Source organism: Chrysochloris asiatica, unplaced genomic scaffold (assembly GCF_000296735.1).
Source record: "Chrysochloris asiatica unplaced genomic scaffold, ChrAsi1.0 scaffold00016, whole genome shotgun sequence".
Lineage (NCBI taxonomy): Eukaryota > Metazoa > Chordata > Mammalia > Afrosoricida > Chrysochloridae > Chrysochloris > Chrysochloris asiatica.
This window is the reverse complement of record NW_006408534.1, coordinates 13,895,421-13,919,680: the sequence shown is the minus strand read 5'-3', so window position 1 is coordinate 13,919,680 and position 24,260 is coordinate 13,895,421. Positions and strand designations below refer to the sequence as shown.

Below are 24,260 nucleotides of genomic sequence, written 5' to 3'. Positions count from 1 at the left end.
CAAGGCTAGGTAGCAATGAATGAGGAGAGACTTTAGTGTGGAGCAGGGTAGGTACCTGTGTGAGAGCTCTGCTTTTTGGTGGGCAATTCTCTACAAGTTATTTATTTTCATGTTTGACAACTTTTGCTTTACAACTAGGTCTAGGTAGGGACACAGGCTCTGAGACTCCTCCCCATAATATATTCAATTGTTCCATGAACTGTATGCAATAGGTTTACCTTAAGTCTATTTGAAAATGTAAACAAGTTAAAATCAAGTATATATGGATATGCTTGAAGGCTCTGAGCAAAGTATTGTTAAGCAGTTAGATGAAACAGAAGCATGTTGAAGCCTTGTATCCATACTTAGAAGCAGAAAAGAAATTTGTACTTGTCTGTCAATTAATGGCTAGAATAAAAATTAGTAAACCATTACTGTGATGGGCCTGAATTTTCAGTACACTGTTACTCTGCAGAGAATTAAACTAGATCCCTTTCCTGATTCAGCATACAAAAAAGTAGTGTTCCACAAGTCATTTCCATGTCACACTTTCTTTATAAGTGATCATTCACTCTATCTCCTGAAGGCTGCCCTGGGCGCGGGTTTCTCTGACAAGACTCCTGCTCACACTGTCACCATGGCTTGCATCTCTTCCAATCAAGCCATGACCACAGGTATGTTTACTTCAAAGTAGAAGGTGCATGTTAGTTCCTTGGACCTATATATGACCATGATGGAGGAGAGGAGTGCAACAGTTCAAGGCAACGGAGGTAAGTACTGTTAAATACGCAGTCTGCAATCATGGTGATCTATAAGGAGACACATGAGTAGACACGCAGCCTGAGCAGGTGTGGACAGGACAGCAGAAATAGAATGTATATATAGTTTGACTCAGGATTGACCTAAGCTGCACATATATTCATGAATGTGGTGGAGAATGCAGGGGACAAAGTTATGAAAACGTCTTAGACATACCAACCACCTTGAGGAAATGAGTTGTTGGGCCTGGGGGCTCAAGACCCTGGTCTCAGGAACTACCAAGGTTAATTGGCATAGCATCATTCACAGAGGCAATGTTCTTTATGAGAAGCAACTGGGGTCTTAAAAGCTGTGAGCACAGTGACTCAAAAGAGGCGACAAATCCTTACAGCAGGAAACATTCCCACCCCCTCCACACACAGAGTGGACAGAGATGGGCAACTTGGACATTGGATACCCAAATGGGGAAGGAGGGACTACAAAGGCAAGAAGTAACGGGCTTACAAGCTTTCAAGAGGGAACCTAGAGCGAGGGGGCATGGAGGAAGGCAGAATCACCAGTGAGTACTATCCAATTTGTCTAGGTGGAGCTGATGAAATGAAATACAGATGGGTTACGCACAATACTGTAGTGAATAATGGTTATCAGGACGGATTGTAAGTGTTGGAAATGCAAAGGTGGACATTTTGTGGCAAGGAAGGTAGCGACTGTTTCTCCAGTCTAGGAGCAGAGAGGTCTCTGGGACCACCAACAGAGAAGAGCCGAGAGCGGAACCCTACCCAGAGAAGCAGGGATGCCTGAGATGGAGACAGGGATGATGACATGGAGGGATGGAGCAGCTGGGGACTTTGGATCCAGAGAGGGAGAGGAACTGTGGGCTGAAGACTGGGGGGGGGGGGGGGGAGAGCGGAAGGGCCGGGCTTCCAGGATATACCCTTTGGTCGGGAGATGATGCATGGAGGGGATTGGAACCATGGCGATGGAATGAATGTAAAACTAGAGTTAAGATGCAGGTATTGGTCCTTCCTTGTCCAGAGGGAAGACAAGTAAAGAAAAAATCGAAGACACATGGAAGTTAGTCCAGTGAACTAATGACCACATGAATATCAGTCTCCATGATGCCTGAGACCAGAAAAACTCAATGGTGCCAAGCAACCACTATAAACTACTCTGAAAGGGTCACATTAGAAAGCTCAGAATAGAGGGTAGAAAAATGTGGGATGAAACTCAAAAAGACCAGATTACGGGTTAAATCGAGACTGGTGGAACCCTCAAGACTATGGCTCTTGGTTACTCTTCATGTCTGGAAGTGAATTTACCCCATGGCTCAATTTTTAACCAAGCCATGGACAGGTGTACAGAGGATGAGGGGGACAATAAACTGGGGAGGTTTGCACAGTTTAGGATAATCAACCATTAGAGATGGAAAAAGGCAGCGTTTTCCCAAGGGCAGAGTTCAGAGGGGTTAGAAATGAGGAGGAATGGAAACAAAACACAGGAAGAAGTGGGATAAGTGATGCTACATTGTGGAGATTGCAATCAGTAACATGAAACAAAGTATCAATGGATTGTTGGCTGCTCAGTAAACTTCACCCAATCCACAGTAAAAGCTGTTCTTGTTTTTTAAAAATGGTACTCTTTTAGAAATGAAGTTCTGGTACATGCTGCAACATTGATGAACCTTGAAAACTGAATGAAATAAGTCAGTCATAAAAGGATAGATATTGTATGATCCTATTTATATGAAATATCCAGAATAGGAAAATACATAAAGATCACGTGGACTCCTGGTGTGGTGCTATAGGATAAGCACTAGGCTGCACACCACAAGGTTGGCAGTTCAAACCAACCAGCTGCTCCTCAGAAAACTTATACAGGCTTGCTATTAGTCAGCACCAACTCAGTGGCACTTAACAAAAACAACAAATTTTATTAATGGTTACCAGGAATAGATGGCGGACTCCTGGTGTGGCGCTGTGGATCAGCAGTGGACTGTGAGCCTAAAGTTGGCAGTTAAAACCCACCAGCTACTCCTCAAAAACCCTTTACAGGGTCGCTATGAGTCAGAACCGACTTTATGGCACTTCATAACAACAACAGGAGTAGGTGGGGGGGCAAAAATAAAATATTGCTTAAGTAGCACTACGTTTCTGTTAAGGGTGATGGGAAATTTGGAAATAGATAATGGTGATGATTGTGCAACTTGAGTGTAAAATGTTCTTAAATTGTACATGTAAAAACGGTTGAAATGACAAGTGTTTTATTATATACTTTTTAAATCAAAATGTTTAAAGGTAAAAGAAAAAAGTACTCTTAATAAGAGTAAGCGATTAACAGAATTTTCTGAATTTGCTAACATAAAGTAATTGGCTATTGACAATAGTTTTCAACCTTTTCCTTACTCTCCATACCTGAGGAACACACATGGTTTCTCTATGAGTAATGTGGCTGGCGACGTCAGGGATTATCAATGGAGTATGTCTCTAGGAGAATGCTCTGGAATTCAAGGCAGTACTAGTGTAACACCCGCTCTTATATGCTTCTTCTCTGGTACTCCCCATGAAGACTGTACTACTCCTTCACCACCGTCCCCATACTTCGACAACTCTCCTTTAGGTGGTACAACTCCTTCCTTCCTTTCTCCCCATGTCCTTGGCATTCGTATAATTAGTTGCAGATTCTCCTACCAAATGTTAGCAAAATTATAACATTTCAGAGCATTCACTTTTAGTGTGAAAAGAGGAAACCTGAAATAATTAGTAATCATGTGCTCTTTTAGTAACATCAAGGCCAGTTTAGACAGTCTACCTCCACCTCATGGCCAAAGATGGTAACTGGGGCATTCTCCATATGTACAGTAGGTGACCAACTCCTATTTAGAGCAACAGAAGACTTACTTTGTTATTGTTAAGTGTCGTTAAATCGGTTCCAATTCATAGCGGCCCTATATAAGGTTTCTGAGGAGTAGCTGGTGGGTTTGAACCACCAACCTTGTGGTTGACAGTCTAGGGTTTAACCAAAATGCCACATCAGGACCCCTAATGGTCATGAAAAGGGAGGAGGGCTGCCTTGCATCTCAAAAGCTAGAATTTTTCTGAGGGGTATGTTGTTGTTGTTAGGTGCCATTGTCACCAACTCATGGCGACCTTATGCATAAATAAGTAAAAAAGTAGAAATTAAAATGCCCTTTATAGGGGAAAAAAAAACTTTCTGAAAACTAGAGCTGGGGCATATTGGAAGGTTCTCCAAAAAGTTTTTGGAAAAACAGAATTTAAAAGTAATAGAATTGTTCCAAGAACTTTTTGAAGCCTCCTCCTAAAATATACACAGTTTTATGGTGCAGATATTTCTAAAAGTTGTTATCTATATGACCTGAATGAAACTTGGTTTTCTTCAATGTGCTGAACTGTATTTTTAGTCATTAAAAAAAATAATAATAATATATCTTATTTCCTCTGAAAAGATGCTATGAATAGTATGTTATGTTTTGCAAAAGATATTAATTAACATATGACCTGTGCCCTGTAGGTGTTGGCTTGATTGCTTCTGGCCAGTGTGATGTAGTTGTGGCAGGTGGTGTAGAGCTGATGTCTGACGTCCCTATTCGTCATTCAAGGAAAATGAGAAAAATGATGCTTGATCTCAATAAGGCAAAGACTATGGGTCAGCGACTGTCATTGATCTCTAAATTCAGATTGAATTTCTTAGCGCCTGAGGTAAGACATACGTAAACTCTTAGAGAAAGATTTGTGTTTCCAAAGCATCTCACTGTAGAGATTTAGAATTAAGTAAAACAGTGAGGGCTTAGGTATGTTCTTACAGTTTTAGATTTTATTAGGTACAAGAAAGCGTTCGTTAATTATTTGGTCAAGATGAAGGGAAAACAATTTTTTAAAAAAATGAAATCCGCTACTGTTAGGTCAGTTCCAACTCATAGCATCATAGTCAGATAAGCTCTCGATCCAGATGTCCTATATACAATGAGCTTGTCTGAGATACTAAACAAATTGGTGTTATTGTTGATCGCCGGGGACTCAGTCCTGACTCATTGAGACCCTGTGTAGGGTTTCCAAGGAGTAACATTGTGGTCAACAGTCAAGTGCTTTGCTTATAATACCAGGACTCCAAGCAAATAGCAGATTTCCATTTTTCCAAGTAAAGACAGAACAACCCTAGATGTCATAAACGCCTGTTAACACTGTTTCTGACCCTTCATGTGCCTTCTTCCCCAGCTCCCTGCAGTGGCTGAGTTCTCCACCAGTGAGACCATGGGCCACTCTGCAGACCGACTGGCCGCTGCCTTTGCTGTTTCTCGAACGGAGCAGGATGAATACGCACTGCGTTCTCACAGTCTAGCCAAAAAGGCACAGGATGAAGGCCTCCTTTCTGACATTGTACCCTTCAAAGTACCAGGTAAAATGCATAGCTCAACTTGGTAAAGGAGAATGCTTTGTGGTAATTCTTAAGGAGTTCTGAATTGCTCCTCAAGCACAAAAAATCTCGAATGTGTTTTCAAGAAGTATGTTGTTTCTGCCTCCAGAATATTTACCATTCATTTTTAAACATAGGCTTAACTTTCAATTTATGTTGTAATATAAGAGTCGCCATGTAAATTTTCCTGATACATTTCAGTACATGCATTTTTTTTTAAATTCCTGATTCCTGATGACTTCTATTTAGAATAATCAAATGTGAATGAATGTCTTAAGAAACTAGGATATACTAGGGTTAAATCGTTTCTTTCTCAGATTTCTTAACTGTTTAGTGTGATCATAACTTGATAAACTGTAAAACATTTCCTTTCTACTGAATAGGTGTAGTTTACATTTCATTTGTTCCTCCTCTGGAGATGATAGCTAATGCTTGTAGTTCCTTAGAATTAAAAAGGCCTTGTTGTTTTGTTTTTGTTTTTTAGGAAAAGATACAGTTACCCAAGATAATGGTATCCGTCCTTCCTCCCTGGAGCAGATGGCCAAGCTGAAGCCTGCTTTCATCAAGCCTTATGGCACAGTGACGGCTGCAAATTCTTCTTTCCTGGTAACTGTCAATGCTGTGTGCGTTTAGAAGTGACGTTTATATTTGTGTACTCACTCTAGAAAAGCCTAAAATACATTTACTTGTGTGTTTAATGAATTGAGGTTTCAAGAATATAGTTGTTATAATAAAGATAGTATTAAAATAAAATCATAATAAAGAAATAGAATCATACTTAGAAGTCATCTACTCTAACCACCATTCTGACCCAGAAAGCTGTTCTCTTCAGGCACTTACTTGTAGAAAAAGCATTTATTGCCTGTGCTGGGGCCTAAAGATGAAAACCACAGAGCCTGGTGAGATAATGAGAAAGTGCTAGGGAAGTCAGGGAATCCTCTCAGAGGGAAGTAGTGCTTGAGCAATGAGTCTTGAAGGAAAAGTAAAAGCCAGTTTAAGAAGTGTAGAGGAGGCCCTCTCAACAAATGCAAGGAAGTGTGGGAGCACAGTCTCTGAGGAAAAGTTCGGTTGGAGCATGGAATATGAATTGGGAGGGTGGGCAGTGTTCCGTTCTATTGTACTTAGGGGTCACTGTGAGTTAGAACTGGCTCGAAGGCACTTAACAATGTAAGATGTGGAAAAGAGTAGGCAGGAAAATAACGAGATACCTCTTCTAACCTCCACACTGTGGTGGCACGAATATTTTTAAATATCAGGGACACCAGTGGTGGAGCTGCCAGACTAAGACAGACTAGGAAGACTCTTTAGAATGGTTAGCCACTGAAAACCTCACAAGTAGCAGCTTAGTATTGTCTGGTGTACTGCCAGAAGATGATCCCCTTCAGTTGGGAGGGACTCAAAATACAACTGGGGAAGAGCTGTCTCCTCAAAGAAGAGTTGGCTTTATTGATGGTGAGGGACCTTGATTTGTTGAAGGGACACAACTCAAAATAAGAAGAAACAGCTGTAAGCATTTATTAATAATTGGAACGTGGACTATATGAAGTATGAATCTAGGAAAATTGGAAGCTGTTAAAAATGAACTAGAATACATAAAGATTGGTATGTTAGGCATTATTGAGCTGAAATGGGCTGGTATTGGCCATTTTGAATCTGGAAAGACAAACTGAAGAGAACTAGTGTCTGTCACATTCATCATCAAAAAGAGCATTTCAAGATCTATCTTGAAGTACAACACTGTCTGTGATAGGATAATATTCATACGTCTTCCTTGTAGGCATTAATGCCACTATTATTCAAATTTACAAAGGTAAAAAACTACAGCCTGCAGTATAAATTGCACCTCAATGTAAAGAAAACAAAAATCCTCACAAGTGCAACAATAAATAACATGAAAAACAGAGCAAAGATTGAAGTTGTCACAGACTTCATGCTGCTTGGATCCATAATCAACATTCGTGTAAGTAGCGGTCAAGAAACCAAGCAGTGTATTGCATTAGGCAGATCTGCTGCTAAAGACCTTTTTAAAGTGTTCAAGAGCAAAGATGTCAGTTTGAGGACTAAGGTGCACCTCCCTCATCCAAGCATTGATATTTTCAATAGCCTCTTATGCATGTTAAAGTTGGACAGTGAATAAAGAAGACCGTAGAAGAATTGATGCATTTGAAGTAGGGCGTTAAAGAAGAATATTAAAAGTACCATGGACTGCCAGAAGAACAAATCTGTGTTGGAAGAAATAACAGCCAGAATGTTCCTTAGTAGCCAGGATGATGAGACTTCATCTCTTGTGCTTTGGACATGTTGTCAGGAGGGGCTAGTCCCTGGAGAGGATGTTATGCTTGGAAACGTGGAGAGTCAGCAGAAAAGAGATGACCCCCAAGAAGACAGATTGACACAGTAGAAACAATGAACTCAAACATAATAATTGTGAAGATGGTACAGGATCGAGCAGAATTTTATTTTGTTGTGCATAGGGTCGCTGTGAGTTGGAATAGCTCTTAACAGCAACACCTCTTCTAGTGATGACAATAAGAAAACAAGGCTTTATACGAACCCCAAAATTACTTTCTTATAAGCATCATGGATTTCTTTTTTACTTAATTGAATGTAACTCTCCTATTATTGTTCTTTTTGACGCCTCCTCAATGAACATTTCTGTTGATACACTGCCATTACTTGTATTACTTGGTTTTTATTCTCTTCTCACCTTGAAAGGGGTCTTCTGGATATAGACCTGGTGGTCAGTGTTTCTTTCATGCCTGTTCACTGTACCCCAGATGGTCCCTGATTAGCTTCAGGAAAAAATTTCCTTCCTCAAGTGGAAGGTAAAGCTCACTAGAACAGGATTGGAATGGCTTTATGTGCTGTTCTTCCCTCATGCTGATTCTCACTCATTCAAGGTTCTGGGGTTAGTTGTCAATTTCAGGGAGCGTTTACTCCTTTAAGGAACCTCAGTGGCACTGTGGATAAGGCGTTAGGCTACGTCAGAGATTCAAACCCACCAGCAGCTCTTCAGAAGAAAGATGAGGCTGTCTGCTGCGGTAAAGGTTTACAGTCTCAGAAACCCTATATAGGGTCACTGTGAGTTGGAATCAACTCAGTGACACTAGGTTTGGCTGTGGGTTGGTTTTTACTCCTTTACATTTTTACAAAGCATTTTTAAAATTTTAATTGAAGTTTTAATAGTCAATTTTCCTTATTTAAAATAATAAAATATAGGTACTAACCAGACTTGAGCTTTGGTGTGACACTGTAGGATAAACACTAGGCTTTAAGGCCCCCATCCACTCTTAGAACTGGCATGACAGTACACAGCAACAGCAACCAGACTTAAATACTTCAGGTCTATCAGATGCCAAAATGGTAATCCATTTCAGAGATCTAGTAAGGTAGTAATTATCCATTGTATGGTTACTTACCATGTTAGTAAGTAAGATTGGAGTTCTTCAAAGGATACTTAAGGATGTTAGAGAAAAGAAAACAAATTATCTAAGCAATGTTAGGCAAATAAGATGACTGTTCCCACAACCCAGAAAATGAGGGGAGCATTAATATATTGTAAATTGACTGATTTAGGGATGGAAAATGAAATTTCACTGACAACCCTTGAGTGCTTCTTTTTACCCAAGCAAATACGTTATCTGCTACATTCACCTTTATATATGTATATGTATATAACTAGAAATCAGCATCTAGAGCTCTAGCCCTCAACTGACCCTTTCTGTTCTCTTTAGTTAAGGAACTGAAGAAGCCTACCTGAGCTCGTGGGTCAAGATGTTCATATAAGGAAAAACAGCAGAAGACACTAGATAACAGCACAGGGTCAGCCTGAACATATGTAATTCAGTTAGTTGGCCTCTCTTCTTCCCTTGACAGTGTTTGCCCTAAGAGCAACCACATATATTGCTATTACAAGCCAGAAAGCTAGTCTTATCTCACATCTAAGTGATTATCCTTTTTCCTTTTGGCTTCATATCCTTTTTACTTGTTTTATAGTTATTACATAGTTTTTTTTCACCTTTTTTTAGGACTCCATAGGATAGGTTACTTAGTAAAAATTAGTCCTTGGGATATAAATTGAAAAAATCACTGAGAGATTTTCATTCATAAGAGCAAGGAGGGATTCCTGCCAGTTTGGTAGAATTTTAAACTACTGCCTTGTGTGTCACAGTTCCTTGACTCTTAGGGAATTTAGCAATACTAAGAATAAACATATATGTTGTTGTTGTTGTTGATAAGTGCCATCGAGTCACTTACAACTCATAGAGACCCTGTGTAGGATTTCCTAGGAGTGGTTCAAACTGAACTGCAGTCTTGTGGTTATCCTACAGTGCCACACCAGAAGTGTGTGTGTATGTGTGTGTGTATATATATATACACACATACACATATAAAATTAGAAGTAACAATTTCATATTCTATTGCATTAAATAACATTCTTTATGGTTGCCAAGGAATTCTGGTGGTCTAGTAGGTTAAGTGTTAGACTGATAACCAAAACGTTGGCAGTTCAAACCCACCAGCTCTGTTAGAGAAAGATGAGGCAGTCTGCTTCTGTAAAGATGTACGGTACGGCCTTGGAAACCACATTCTCCTCTGTCCTATTGGGACATTAGGAATCAAAATCGTCTCAACAGTAACAGGTTTGGTTTTATTTTAAGGTTTCCCAGGGCACAGGGAGGGAAGGAAATGGAGACTGGCTTCCAATAAGTATGAAAGTTTCCTAAAAATGTCTACAATTAGATAACGATGCTGGTTGTACAACTGTGAACATACTAAATTATACACTTTAAATGGGGGCATTGTATGGTGTATGAATTATATCTTAATAAAGCTGTTATAAAAGAAGTCATTTAATAGCACATATTTTATTTTAAAAATTGTCAAATTGTAGCCAGTGTGTTACTGTTTGAATACTGTATCAACGAATCCTGTTTTTTGAATTGTAACATTAGCTGAAATAGGATTCTGTTTTTGTTTATTGTTGTTGTGTTAAGTGCCGTAAAGTTGGTTCTGACCCATAGCTATACTGTATGGGGTTTCCAAGGGTGATTATAAAATAAAGCACACTGTCAGATGTTTGACATATTTGACCACTGTAAGTGACTAATTAATGCATGCTCTTGATGGGCTGGGGAGGGAGTGGTACCAACCACAGTATTATGCCAGAGCCATGATTGGATGACAATTTCCAGAACTGAACCAGATAACAGTCATGTGGCACAGGCTGTATTCTGGCTAGATCTGAACTTCTCTGATGACTTCTGGCCTGCAGTAAAGGTGCAGGTTTATTCAGTGAAGCAGCACTTCACAGGTACATGGATTTTCAGAAATGTGTTAATTCACCACATTCATTGCAATTTGATGGCAGTGTTTTTATTATTATTATTATTATTATTACAGTTTTGCACAATGGCACATAGCACATACTGTAACATAATATCCATAAATCATGTATTACGTTTATTCACCTGTTTCCATACTTTATGATCACTCTGTAAACCACAGCCACTGCCACTGAGTCACTTCTGACTCATAGCAAGTCTATAGTACAAAGTAGAACTGTTTCAAAGGGTGTCTGAGGCTGTAACCTAGGGAAGCAGACTGCCGCATCTTTCCCCTGTGGAGCAACTGGTAGGTTCAAACCTCTGACATTTTGGTTACCAGCCCATTGCTTAACACACAGTGCCACCAAGGCATTGTCTAAAGACCCCAAACCAAACCCACTGCCATCAAGTTGATTCCAACTCGGAATGACTCTATATAGAGTTTCTAAAACGGAATCTTTATGGGAGCAGATAGTGTCCTCTTCTCCTGCAGAGTGACTGGTAGATTTGAACCACCAACCTTATGGTTAGTAGGCCAGCAGCAACCTACAGTGCCTTCAGGGCTCTATATAGGAATTATGCCGTTGTCGGTAAGTGCCATTAAGTCGGTTCCGACCCACAGTGACCAAGGAGGGTTTCCAAGGAGCAGCTGGTAAGTTTGAACCTTGCAGTTCAAACCAACTTTGTGATCAAGTGCTTATCCTACCGTGCCACACCATGACTACTGGTGACCTGTAATTAATTCAGGGTCACTGAGTTATAAAAATAGGGTCAAAAATGGTAGAAATTTTTTTATTTTGAAAACTATACAGAATAGGTTCATTTTCATTGGAATTTTAGATTTGAGGGAGCTCTTTCTTTTGAAATAATGGTAAAGGACTTTTAAAAATGGTATCCCTTTGTACCCCACCTTCTCATTTGTCATCTGGGAGATGGTGGATGAGATCAGAAGAGGAAAGACCATAGTTCTCCTTCTGCCAGCTGCCTGTCTGTTTCACCTTCTCCACTAGTTTGTGCTTTATCAAGTCCAAAAGCTCAACAAAAGTACCTCGAAGCCACAGGCAGGAAGCAACTAAGACAGTCCAGAAAATGTCAATAGATAAGTTATTTCCTCATATTCTGTACCAAAAAACAGAATGCTGTTGGTTTATTATGAGTACGTATTTCTAAAGTTGTCTGTTCTCTTTGTCCATGTTGATAATTGTACTTTTTGACAGGTCCTTTTACTCTCTTTCTCCAAAAATGGGTGATTGCATGTGTCTACATTGTAATTTAATGATGGGTAAAATGAAACACGTTCTGTTATCCAGAATTGCTGTGTTAGTCTAATTAGGACAAGTTTAGGAACAGGACACAGAGGAATTGAACCGTCTCATCCCATTACCATTTCAGACTGATGGCGCATCTGCGATGCTGATTATGGCAGAGGAAAAAGCTCTAGCCATGGGCTACAAACCAAAGGCTTATTTGAGGTAAAGTAACATTTTACAATTACCTCTGATTTCCATGTTTTATTACTGGAGCTAACCCCTCTATTTTTTTACCTAGGGATTTTGTATATGTATCTCAGGATCCAAAAGATCAGCTTTTACTTGGGTAGGTACCAGTATATACACTTGAACTATAATCCTGAAGTATTAACTCGGCTTGGGTTACTCATATTTCTTATACAAATTTTAAAGTAACTTAAAAAAAAATTTTTTTTAACTGGGGTGTGTGGGATTTTTAAAGTACCAGTTCTTTATGTTGGTATATCATTCTTGCTGATGTATTTTTTACTTTGTATTCTGCATTTTTTATGACAGTTTTTATGCATTTTTCCATATCGTTACATACTCTGGTAGATAGCTTTTATAATAGCTTTTTATAAAAACATCATAATATTTCAGTCATTTCCTCTCACACAAGGCTCAATGGTTTCTATATAGTCTTCAAACTAGGCAATCTCTTTCCCATACCTTACCCTTTGAACTCTGTGTTGTTCTAGCTCTTCACATCATTAACTTGTCCTTACCCTGCAGGTGTCCAGTCAAATGTCATCTCAAAGACTTCCCTGACCACCGTGTCAAAAGAGCCCTCCCTCCATGTATTTCTCTGTCTCATGTCTCTATTTACATTCACAAATCTCATGACATTCATTATGACAATCTGTATTTATCTTGTTTGTTAATTATCTTTTTCCTAACTCTAAGGACAGAGACCATGTCTGTTCAATTCACTATTGTGTCCCCAACCCTCATTAGACTTTAAATAGTGGAATCAGTGAATGTGGAGTACATTATATGAGGGGGCTTCAAAAAGTTCATGGAAAAATGGAATTAAATGATAATGGAATTTTCCCACAAACTTCTCAAAGCACTCCTTGTAACATCTATGTAAAATTAAGTTTGGGAAATATGAGGGATCATTTAAAGTGTTAAGATATTTCTTATTTTTCTTTTCAGACCAACATATGCAACTCCAAAAGTTCTAGAAAAGGCAGGGTTGACAATGAATGATATTGATGCTTTTGAATTTCATGAAGCTTTCTCAGTAAGTCCTTTTAAAGATACATATAGAAGGGCTATACTCATAGGAAAATAGTCCATGTTTGTGGAAGAGAGCAAGATAGGGTTCATAATATGAGTAAACAGAGGTGTGGCACTTGACATTTTACCTACTTTGCTGGAAGAGATGCAGGGGAGTGAATCAAGGGTCATAAGTACAGGGTTGAAAACAGACCTTTTGAGATTGTTTCTTAGACAGTTGACAGTCTAAAAAATATCACATGGTTTCTAAGAAATTTTCTCTGAAAACTGATATAAGATTTGCTGAAATTAGATGAAATTAGATGAACCTATGTCTAAAAGAAAGCCTCATTGCTATTAAGTGCTATCAAGTCAGTTCTGACTCTTAATGACTCTGTACAGGGATTCTGTGGAGCAGCTGGTAAGTTCATACTACCAGCATGCAGTTAGCAGTCCAGTGCTTATCCTACAGCGCTACACCAGGAAAGCCTGTGTTAAGTGCCATCGAGTCAGTTCCAACTAGGCGATTCTGTATAGGGTTTCCTGAGGAGTGGCTAGTGGATTTTGAATTACCAGTCTTTCAGTTCTGTGCTTTTCCTACACTGCCACACCAGGAAAGTCTACAGAGGCATAAATAACAGTTATTACAGAATTTTTTTATCTTTTATTTTAGGGCCAGATTTTGGCTAACTTTAAAGCCATGGATTCTGATTGGTTTGCACAAAACTGCATGGGTAGAAAAACCAAGGTGAGTTTCTCATTTAAAATGTGCTTGCTGTTCAGTTACTGCTAATAAGAAGATAAAGGGAGAAAACCATCTTCTTGCTTATGAAGGATTTTCTGTTTCATTAAGTGTTTTTGTCTAGTTGGAAAATCTTTAGCAAAAATAAAAGCAAAATTTCTATATTGTCTTGTTCTTCACATTAAGATGTTTGTTGTTGTGTGCCGTGGAGTCAGTTCCAACTCATAGTGACCCTCTACAGGGTTTCCAAGGCAGTAAATCTTTACGGGAGCAGAAAGCCTCATCTTTCTCCCGCGGAACAGCTGGTAGTCTCGAACAGCTGACCGTGAGATTAGCAGACCGATTCATAACCACTACGCTACCAGAGCGCCAACTAAAAGAAATCCTCCACTTTCAGAATCGATCAAATCTTTTTCTTTTGCAGTAAGGTTGTTTGTAACATATTATATACGTCAGTAATTTGCCAACATTTCTATTGCTTCCTGTCATGAAGAACCTGGCCTGATTGTTAATAAACTCACCTTTGCATTTGTGTCTTTATTTTTGTGGGAGGCAGGTTGGAAAGCCTCCTTTGGAAAAGTTTAACACCTGGGGTGGATCTCTGTCCCTGGGACATCCGTTTGGAGCCACTGGCTGCAGACTGGTCATAACAGCTGCCAACAGATTACGGCGGGACGGAGGCCAGTATGGCTTGGTGGCTGCCTGTGCAGCTGGAGGCCAGGTAAGATGCAGCAGCTTCATAGGAGCTTCCAGAAGCTTGTTTTCTTGGGGAAAAAGAAGCCCATCCTAAAAATTTTGGTTTAATTTAGTTCAAAACATTCTTTTTTTAAGTTTTTATTGTGAGGTTTACATGGGAGAACATCAGCTTTACACTCATCCTATCGTATTTCATTTCATTGCAATGATTATAGTCCCCTCCATGCATCATCAAAATAACCAAAGGATACACCACACAGGCCTTCTCCCGCCCTGAATCCAGTGTCCCCAGCTGCTTCATCTGTGCACGTCATCATCTCTGTCTCCATCCCTGAAATCACTGCCTCTCTGGGTTCAAAATATTCTTAAAACGTTATTTCTGATGACAGGCAGCCTTTTTGAGGAGAGCATAAAGGGAGGTGTAACTTTAATTCTGATAATACTTTGGAAAGAAAGTGCTGTTGAAATCCCAGCTAATTTTTTTTTTTTTTAAATCTAGTTAATCTGAGACTTTACCTATAAAACCCTCTGAGGGTAAATAAACTATCTTTCTAGAGAACTGAACTATGCCTTAGTTGAGGAAGTGATTTGCTTCAGAATGTTGTTGTTGTTAAATGCCATCAAATCAGTTTCAACCATAGTGACCCTGTATAGGGTTTCTTAGGAGTGTCTGATGAGTTTAAACCTTGTGGTTAGCAATCCAGTGCATATCCTACAGTGCCACACGGGAACTCAGCATAATTTATTGCTATTTAGCTGAGGGAAATTATGTTGTCCTGCAGATTTTTCGTACCTGCTGCCTCACTTGGATTACAGACACAGCTTCCTATGTGGAAATTAAATCAGAAGGAAAGTTGACTGTGGTTGTATTTTCCTCCAGATTGTAGAAATTTTCAGTTGCTGGTCTAGATGAATAAATCATTAAAATACAATCTTTTAATTACTCTTTTTCACTAACTTTGTGAAGCCCCCTCACATATGAAAGCATAAACCTCTTATTTTATAAGCCTTTTATATCGCTTTTCCACAGAGACTTTGAAAAAATAAAGGATTGTTATTTATAGGTTAAACATTTTAGACTTTGATTAAAACATTATTTAATCTCTGTGGTTTTATCTATAGAAAACTAGAGTCAGGGCAACATCCCTGATCTTGTCTTTCTGTGTCACATTAAAACTGAGATGCTACTTCATCCACAGTGCTGCATGTCATACATGAGCCACATAGGTTAATGAATGGCCTTTGGTTCTGAGTGTGTGTTCCTTAATTTTCTGTCTAGTGCAGAGAGTGGATATCTACTGCAATACAGGGCCCACTTGTGGATGAACAAAGAATAATACCCAGAAACTCACAGTATAGTGAGGAGAGAGGACATACTGCATCTGAGGAGCTCATTGAAATTTGGCATTGTTTCATCAAAAGCCAAATGAGTGTTACAAATATAATTGTTGTTGTGAAGTGGCACTGAGTCAGTTCCGGCTCATAGCAACCCTGTATAGGGTTTCCAAGGAACATCTGGTGAGCTTGAACTGCCAACCTTCCAGTTCAAACCAATCATGCAGTCCAGCGCATTAATCTGCAGTGCCACACCAGGACTTCACAAATATAATTGTTGTTGTGAAGTGGCACTGAGTCAGTTCCGGCTCATAGCAACCCTGTATAGGGTTTCCAAGGAACATCTGGTGAGCTTGAACTGCCAACCTTCCAGTTCAAACCAATCATGCAGTCCAGCGCATTAATCTGCAGTGCCACACCAGGACTTCACAAATATAATTAGGAGATCAAAAAAGGAATTGGTCATTGTTGATCTTGAGCAGGGTTATTCAACTTTGGCAGTATTGATGTTTTGGAACAGATAATTGTTTATTGTGAGGGGATGTTAGATGCTTTCTGTGGGTGAAAGATGTGGTAATGTGGTATTTTAAGGGTTTACAGCATTGGATACACTATGGGGCAATTCTTCTCTGTCTTTACAGGGTCACTATGAATTGGAATCATAGTGTTAGTGGCTTTGACTGTGTAGCTGCCTCACAAGTCTTTACCCTTTAGATACTAGTAGCAGTACCCTACACTCATCCTAAATTGGAACAGCCAAAAATGTCTCCAGACAAGGTCAAATGTCCCCTGGGGGCAGGGCACAGTTGCCTCTAGTTGAGAACCATTGATTTAGCCAAGGGATGTTGGAACATTAAAACAGTGTTTTTAGATGAAGCTGAAGAAGTATTCTAGCTTCTTATGACCCCTTCCAGGACAGTGCCAACTCAAACCTGCCCACCCTGTACCTGTTTTTGTTTGCATATGTCTTTACTGAATTACTTAACCCTTTGTTTTGAACTACTAGATATACCAGATTAAGGACAGTGACTATGTAGCAAATATTTATGTTTATACAGTATTCTCCTTAGTGCCTTATACAGACAGTTGCTTAGTAAATGTTTGTGGAGATTTGAATTAAACCTAAAAGCAGAAAGATTAATCTTTTAACTAGCTTGATGGAAGTCTAAAAGATAGCATGTGTATGATAGCAGATAGGGTGTATATTCATGGAATCATAAATTGGCATAGCTGTGTGGTCCCTCAGATCATCATCTTAGCCTATGTAGAATAGTGAAGAAGGGAATCATCTAGACCTGGTTTCAGATCCTGGTTCCAATTTTTGTGATTTGAGTGAGTTACTAAACTTAGAAATGTACTTTTGGCATTTGCTGTTTGATGTTTATTTTTTTATAGCTAAAAAAGCCCCCGTGAAGTCTCATCTTTCTTGCAGCCATTTCTAGAGCATCCACTGGAATCAGACTCTGTACTAGGACTTTCCACATATAGTATGTTATTGAATTTCACACTCATACAAAACTACTGTGAACTAGGTTGTATGAGCCACATCTTCTGGAAGAAGAAAATGAAGTTGAGAATGGCTAATAACTTTTCCAATATTACATAGCAATTGAATGGCAATTGAATTCAAAATCTATGTGCATCCCATTGTTCTCTGCTGCCCCCTAATGGTCATATGCTTGTTGACTTTATTTGATGCTGTAAATGAATTTTTTTTTTCCCTTTACAGGGTCATGCTATGATAGTTGAAGCTTATCCAAAATAAGAGATGAAGACCAGGTGACCTGACGTTTCTGTGAGCCACTCCCACTAAGCAATGCCATTTCAATGCATTACTAAATGACATCTATAGTTCTAGTTCCTCTTAGGAAAGCAAACTTTGTGGCCTTCTGTTCACAGTTCAGTGTTGGCAGTGTTCTGAGCTTTTCATTAATCTGGCTTATTGCTCTTCAGGGATTTCTTAGTCACCAAAATCTCACACAGTGACATGTTTCAACAATTGTGGGTTTTTTTTGTCTCTGTTGTCATGAAACACCTAAGTTTGTGACTGCAGTTTAGGTAAACTATTAACTAAAATTTGCAAATTATTCTCGCTCCTAAAGTTTTATGTCCTAAAGTTAAATGTTTTCCATAAAATACAAACCAATGTGCCTCAAATAATAATGGAATGATAATTCAGAATCTAAACCACACTGTAAACTAACAGTAAATGTTTAGATGCATAAATATCATCTTGGCTGACCTTAATAAAGTAGAGAAGTATTACAGAACTATTTGTTTATTTTTTATTAGAAGGAGGGAAGTGGTTCTCTTGGCTTAGGGGCAAACTTTGTCTTTAATTTGTGATTCATAACTTTTGTAATCATTGTAGTCAGCCACAAGGCTGCTAGGAACACAAAGATTGTTCTGATTTGGAATAACACCTCCCACTTTCCCAAAGTTCCCCCAGCCTTCTTCCCCCACCCCAATTACTTGATTGTGGTAAACTTATTTCACCTTTTGGAGATGCTTCTGTTTACCATGACATGTACAGAAGTTAAAATTTTTTATTAACACAATATACGTCCTTTGTTTTTTGATAAACCATCTGCACTAACTATGTATGTTAGGGCTTTGGAGAAGCAAAAGGCTCCATTGTGGTCACGTGTTGTGTTAGTCCTCTGAAAGTGGCTGGCAGTCAGAATCACTCTCCAACTCAAGGACAGATTGGACAAATGACCTAATATGATCCTTTTACATGGATATTTAAGAAAGAGTCCCAGCATCATTTTCCCCATTGGCAATTTCAACATAATGAGTTTTTAATACTGAAAGACACTGTACAAGTTATATGCTTGTGTATCACAAAAATCAATTTTAGATTAACTAAGTTAAATATAAAATGTAAAAGAAAAAACCTTTTGAAATTTCAGAAAAAAATACCACTATGACCTTCGGATTGGGAGAGATTTCTTAAAAGGTCATTTAAAGTGCTCATCATAAAACAAAAGATTTATAAATTTGAATGTTAAACTTCTGTTCATTAGATGGTAGAGTGGAAAGATAAGTCCCAAATTGGGTGGAAGTGATAATCTGTAATAGCTATATCTAGGAGCCCTGGTGTGGTGCTGTGGGTTAATGCGCTGGACTGCAAGGTCAGTTTGAACCATAAGGTCGGCGGTTCAATCTCACCAGCTGTTCCTTGGAAACCCTATTCAGGGTCGCTATGAATCAGAACCAACTCAACAGCACTTAACAGCAACAAGGAAAGGATCCAGGACATATAAAGAACTCCTGCACACCAGTGAAAATAGGAAAATGTTCTGTTATAGGCATTTTTTAAGAAATTATACCTAAGTGGATAATAAACACAAAAATGCTCACTAATAAGAAAAGTGAAAGTAAGATCATAATGAGGTATTATATTTATCCACCAGAATTGCAATATTAATCAGACTGAGAATACAGTATTCTGGTGAGGTGTGGAACAATAGGAGCTTTTATACACTCACTTTGGTGGAAAGCAGTCTGGCAGTAGGTTACGTATCTGAATATAGTGCAAAGTCTATGACCCAGCATTTCCACTCCTAGGCACCCTGGAGAAACTGATTTAGATGAGTACCAGGAGATTCATAACGGCATTGCTCCTAACAGCAAACTATTATAAATAACTCATGTATATTACAGGAAAGGCTCAAAAACAAGAAAGACTAACTACGTTTGTCAGATGCCTACAGATTAAGTAAAAATATTTTCTTAAAAAGTTAAAGGAAGGAAAAAGAGACAAATCTTCCTTTCAGAAGAATTCCAAATAATATATTCATATATTCTTCTTCCAGCAGAGAAGCATAACCCGTCTCTTTGAATGTGGTCTGGCATTAGTGACTCATCGCCAGTGAACAGAATATTGAAAGGGAAGCACAACAGCTTTCCTGTGGAGAAATCTGGCAAACACTAGCTTACCCAAGTGATCAGTTAATCATCAGTGATGTGGATGTCACATACCTTGATATGGTGTCATGAAAGGGTAACCACACACAGTCAAATTATGAGAAAACTTCAGACAAACACAAATTGCTGGACATTCTACCAAATACTTGACCAGTACCTAAAATTATAAGGTCATAAAAGTCAAGGAAAGGAGATTTCTGGCAAGATGGCAGGTGAGGCAGACACACTGCACAGACCCTCTACAACAAAGATCCGAGAAACCAAATGAAAACATTCAGAAGAAAATCTTGGAAGCCTGAACTTCAGAGGAGAGGTTAAAGAAGTAGACTGAGCGATTTCTGGGAGGAGAAATGAAGCAGCGACAGCGAGAGAAGAAGACAGGTGAATGGTTGGCCAGATGTGGTGCAACCATCTTGAACTTTTGTGAGCAGCTTTGGCAATAGAAGGTGTCCTGGCAGAGCAGGTTCACACAGGCAACGGGAAAGGTGTAATTCCCTCTTTTCCCCATGCTTACCTGGTGGCCAGCTTCCACCCTCAGTGCAGACCCTGCTCTCACATAATTCCGAGCTGCATGGCTGTAAGCCACATCAGTATAAGGCAGGGGCTGGCTTTTCTGCCACTTTCATGCCTGGATTCATGTGGACTTGGTTCCAGACCTACAGAACCTACAGAGTCACAGACCAGCATCGGTCTAGCAGAAACCCTCATAACCAGCTGCTCTGGGGTCCTAACAGACACTGAAACTGACTCCATCAAGGGCCTCCAAGAATTACTGTATTGAGTGCCCTGAACATAGATAACACTAAGGTTATAGAAATTCCATCTAGGGCCAGGCACTCTGCTGTCACATCCCTCTTGCACCTACCTTCTGAGCTCCTTGGCTGGCAAGAGCCCCCTAGAGTTTTGCCAAAACCAAAGACAAAGAATAAATCCTAAGGACAGCTTAAGAAAAATGAAAAGTCACCTACAAAGTAAAACCAACAAGACGAAACTGATTTCTCAGCAGAAAGCATGCAGGAAAGAAGATAATGGAACATATACAAAACTATGAAAGACAAAAATTGCCAATCAAGAATCATATACCCAGCAAAGCAGTTCCTCAAATACGACAGCCAAATGAGGACATTTCTAGATAAACAGAAATGAAAGTAATTTGTAAAAACCAGACCAACTTTGCAAAAAATACTAAAGGGTGTTCTTTGGACAGACAACCAACAACAGCAAACAAAAACCTGAGATTAACATACATGACAATACTACCCAGAACTCAATCCAGTTGTAGAAGTATTTAAAGCAAAACAAACCTGTTGTTAAATGCCAAGTCAGTTCCTACTCAGTGACCATGTATAGGGCTTCAAAGGAGTGACTGGTGAGTTTGAACCACCAACCTTATGGTAAGCAGTCCATTACTTATCTTATAGGGCCGCACCAGGACTCTAAATTTATAATGAGGTCAACTATAAAGCAAAAAGAGGGAATAGTGGATTAAAAAACTTGCAAATGGTAAGGACATCAAGTAGATACGAAGATAAAACAGACTGTTTTAGAGAGGAAAAAAATAAACCTCAAAATTAATAGGCCTTCACATCAAAATAAAGGAAAATCAGAAATATTTAGTAAACATTAAAACAACAGAAAGGAAAATAAAAGCAAACCCATAAACAAAATGAACTCAGTGCAGAAAATGATGTCAAACAAACCAGCAGCACCACACACACACCCCAAAAAAACCCCACAGCAAAATGACAGCAGTCAGTTCATACCTGTCCATAATTACACTGAACATAAATGGATTCAATGCACCAGTCATGAGTAGCAAAATTAATAAAAACAGAATTCTTCAGTATGCTGTCTGTCTACAAGAGACACATCAGAAAGATGGAGACAGCCCAACAACAGAAGAATGGTTAAACTTTGGTACACAGTGGAATACTATGCAATGTTGAAGAAGAATGAATCTGCAAGACACCTCACAACATGAATGAACCTGATGACATTTTGCTTAGTGAAATTAAGTCAATCATAAAGGACAAATATTATATTAGATCACTGTTGTAAAAGGTTAAGAGAAGGTGTTTTCTTAATAAAAGAAACATTCTATTATAGTTGTGGGGCAATTATTCACAGGCTAGAGGATAGCCTTATGTTAACATGGGTGATGGGGCAGACAACAAGAGGGAGGTTGGCAGAGGAAAGCAGGAGACATGGAGGAATGTAAGAGGTAAAGTGGATTAACTGTTGGTACATGGAGGGGATTGCAATCATTGTAATGAAGCAAAGTATATGATTTGTTGAATGAAACTGATGATCTGCTCTGTAAACCTTCACTCAATTCATAATAAAAAGTTAAATCAGAAAAAAAAAAAATTAAGGAAAGCAGAGAACAGAGGAGGCTAATGAGACATGACTACTAAATGCAATGTAGTGTTCAGTACTGGATTCTGAAACAGAAAAAGGACATTAATGGAGAAAATGAGAAATCTAAGTAAATCTGGAGTTTAGTAAATAGTATAAAAGAAATGAGAGGGAAGAACAGATTAACAATAGAGGCTACCTTGGGGGCTGGGGGCTAGTGAATGAGATTGGAGAAGAGACAGGTAGCTTCAGTGGTATTGCTGATATTCTAGTTCTGAGACTGGTCTGTAGTTCTACCCAAGTTTATGTAAAGTTTACAGGTAATCCCAGGTTAGGATCTAATTTAGAGACAATGTGCACTTGCCCTTTAATGGTACGTAAATTTGCCCTCACTTTGAAAGGATGGAAACAGACTCTGGCACCAGATTCTTCATCACAATCACTTTTACTTGCTGCATGTGAAGCTTTTAAATAAATCATTGAAAAGGCTTTGATCCTTTTCGCTGCCATCGAGTTGGTTCCAACTTTAAGTGACGCTGTAGGACAGAGTAGAACTGCTCCTTACAGTTTCCAAGACTGTAAACCTTTGCAGGAGCAGACAGCCTCATCAGTCTCTCTCAGAGCGACTGGTGGGTTTGAACTGCCAATCCGCGATTAGCAACTTGACGCTTAAACCACTACACCTTTCTTGCACTAGTTAGATTAAACTTTGCACCAGTTTCAATTTACCTACAAATCCTACTTAAAGATACACTTAAAGATATACTCATTTGTAACCCAGGGGTTGCCTATTTTAAACTATTTAAAAATTGTTGATACAAGTAAGAGAAAGCCATGTTATTTTATTAGCATCACTACAACAAGACCATCCTTGGCTGTTTTGATTATAGGCGTTTCCATCTAATGTTTCTTTTCATGTAAAGCTCTAATTAATTTCTGTTCTACCAAATAATCTTTTGGGAATGGGGCCTTTTAATTGCCATCTATTCTCTCATTCAAGCTAGCAAAACTTTCCTGTTCCCCCACCCCTTCTAGCTATTTGTTTCTGATGTTCTCTATTCTGAGTTCATGTTTTTCCTATGGTCTATGTAGTCACCAGGACTCCTGGTGTGGCGCTGTAGGTTAATGCACCAAACTGCAAAGCCATTTGAATTACAAGGTTGGCGGTTCAAGGTCACCATCTGCTCCTCGGAAACCCTATACAGGGTCGCTATAGGTCAGAATCGACTCAACGGCACTTACCAACAACTACTACTACTCCTTCTAGTGTCCTGGTGTGGTGCTGTGGGTTAATGCGCCAGACTGCAAAGCCATTTGAACTTCAAGATTGATAGTTCAAGCTCACAAGCTCCTTGGAAACCCTATATAGGGTTGCTATGGGTTGGAACCGACTTGATGGCACTTAACAACAACAACAATATATAGTCATCCAAGGAGCCCTGGTAGCATAGTGGTTTCGATTCAGGCTGCTAACCTCAAGGTAAGCTAGTTCAAAACTACCAGCGGTTCCATAGGAGGATGGAGGCTTTTTGCTCTCGTAAAGATTTACAGCCTCGGAAACCCTATACAGGGTTGCTATGAGTCAGAACCGACTCCACAGCACACCACCATCACCACCATATAATCATGCATTCAACAAATATTTGAATGCCTGTGATTTATCAAGCGCTCCAGTAGCTTAGTGGTTATGAGTTGGGCTGCTAATTGTCTGGTGAGCGGTTTGAAAGTACCAGCGGTTCTGCAGGAGAAAGATGAGACTTGCTGCTCCCTTAAAGATCTACACAGACTTGTTATGAGTTGGAACTGACTTTACCGCATATACTAGATACTGGAGTCCTGGTGTGGCACTGTGGGTTAATACACCGGACTGCAAAGTCATCTGAGCTGCAAGGTCGGTGGTTCAAGCTCACTAGCTTAGCTGTTCCTCGGAAACCATGGGCAGGGTAACTATGAGTTGGAACTGACTCCATGGCACTTAACAACAACAACATACAAGATAGTAAGGTTACAACAGCCAACAAAACAGGGAAGATTCCCTGCCCTTTTTACTTCCATCTTTCCAGAGAAAAGAATCCTGATTTTCAGGTTAGCTTTTCACCATTTCCTCAATTTTGTTCATTTTCTCCAGGCCTCTCAAATTCTGGGTTTTTTTTTTCCACGGAGTAAGAAGCAGTAGCAGAACCACCCAATCTCTTTTCA

The 24,260-nt window shown here is 39.3% G+C and overlaps 1 protein-coding gene across 2 annotated transcripts in view; it reads left to right on the top strand.

The window, feature by feature from the left end:
- The window catches only part of HADHB (hydroxyacyl-CoA dehydrogenase/3-ketoacyl-CoA thiolase/enoyl-CoA hydratase (trifunctional protein), beta subunit), a 33,505-nt gene extending 15,465 nt beyond the window's left edge, over positions 1-18,040 (top strand). For both annotated transcript variants that reach the window (XM_006835221.1, XM_006835220.1), the window contains 10 exons: positions 566-653; positions 4,267-4,454; positions 4,971-5,151; positions 5,654-5,775; positions 11,889-11,968; positions 12,045-12,092; positions 12,941-13,028; positions 13,677-13,751; positions 14,302-14,466; positions 17,506-18,040. In XM_006835221.1, coding sequence (XP_006835284.1) covers positions 566-653; positions 4,267-4,454; positions 4,971-5,151; positions 5,654-5,775; positions 11,889-11,968; positions 12,045-12,092; positions 12,941-13,028; positions 13,677-13,751; positions 14,302-14,466; positions 17,506-17,541 — 1,071 coding nt within the window. In that variant the 3' untranslated portion in view covers positions 17,542-18,040. The remainder of the gene's footprint in view (positions 1-565; positions 654-4,266; positions 4,455-4,970; positions 5,152-5,653; positions 5,776-11,888; positions 11,969-12,044; positions 12,093-12,940; positions 13,029-13,676; positions 13,752-14,301; positions 14,467-17,505) is intronic.
- Positions 18,041-24,260: the final 6,220 nt, after the last annotated feature.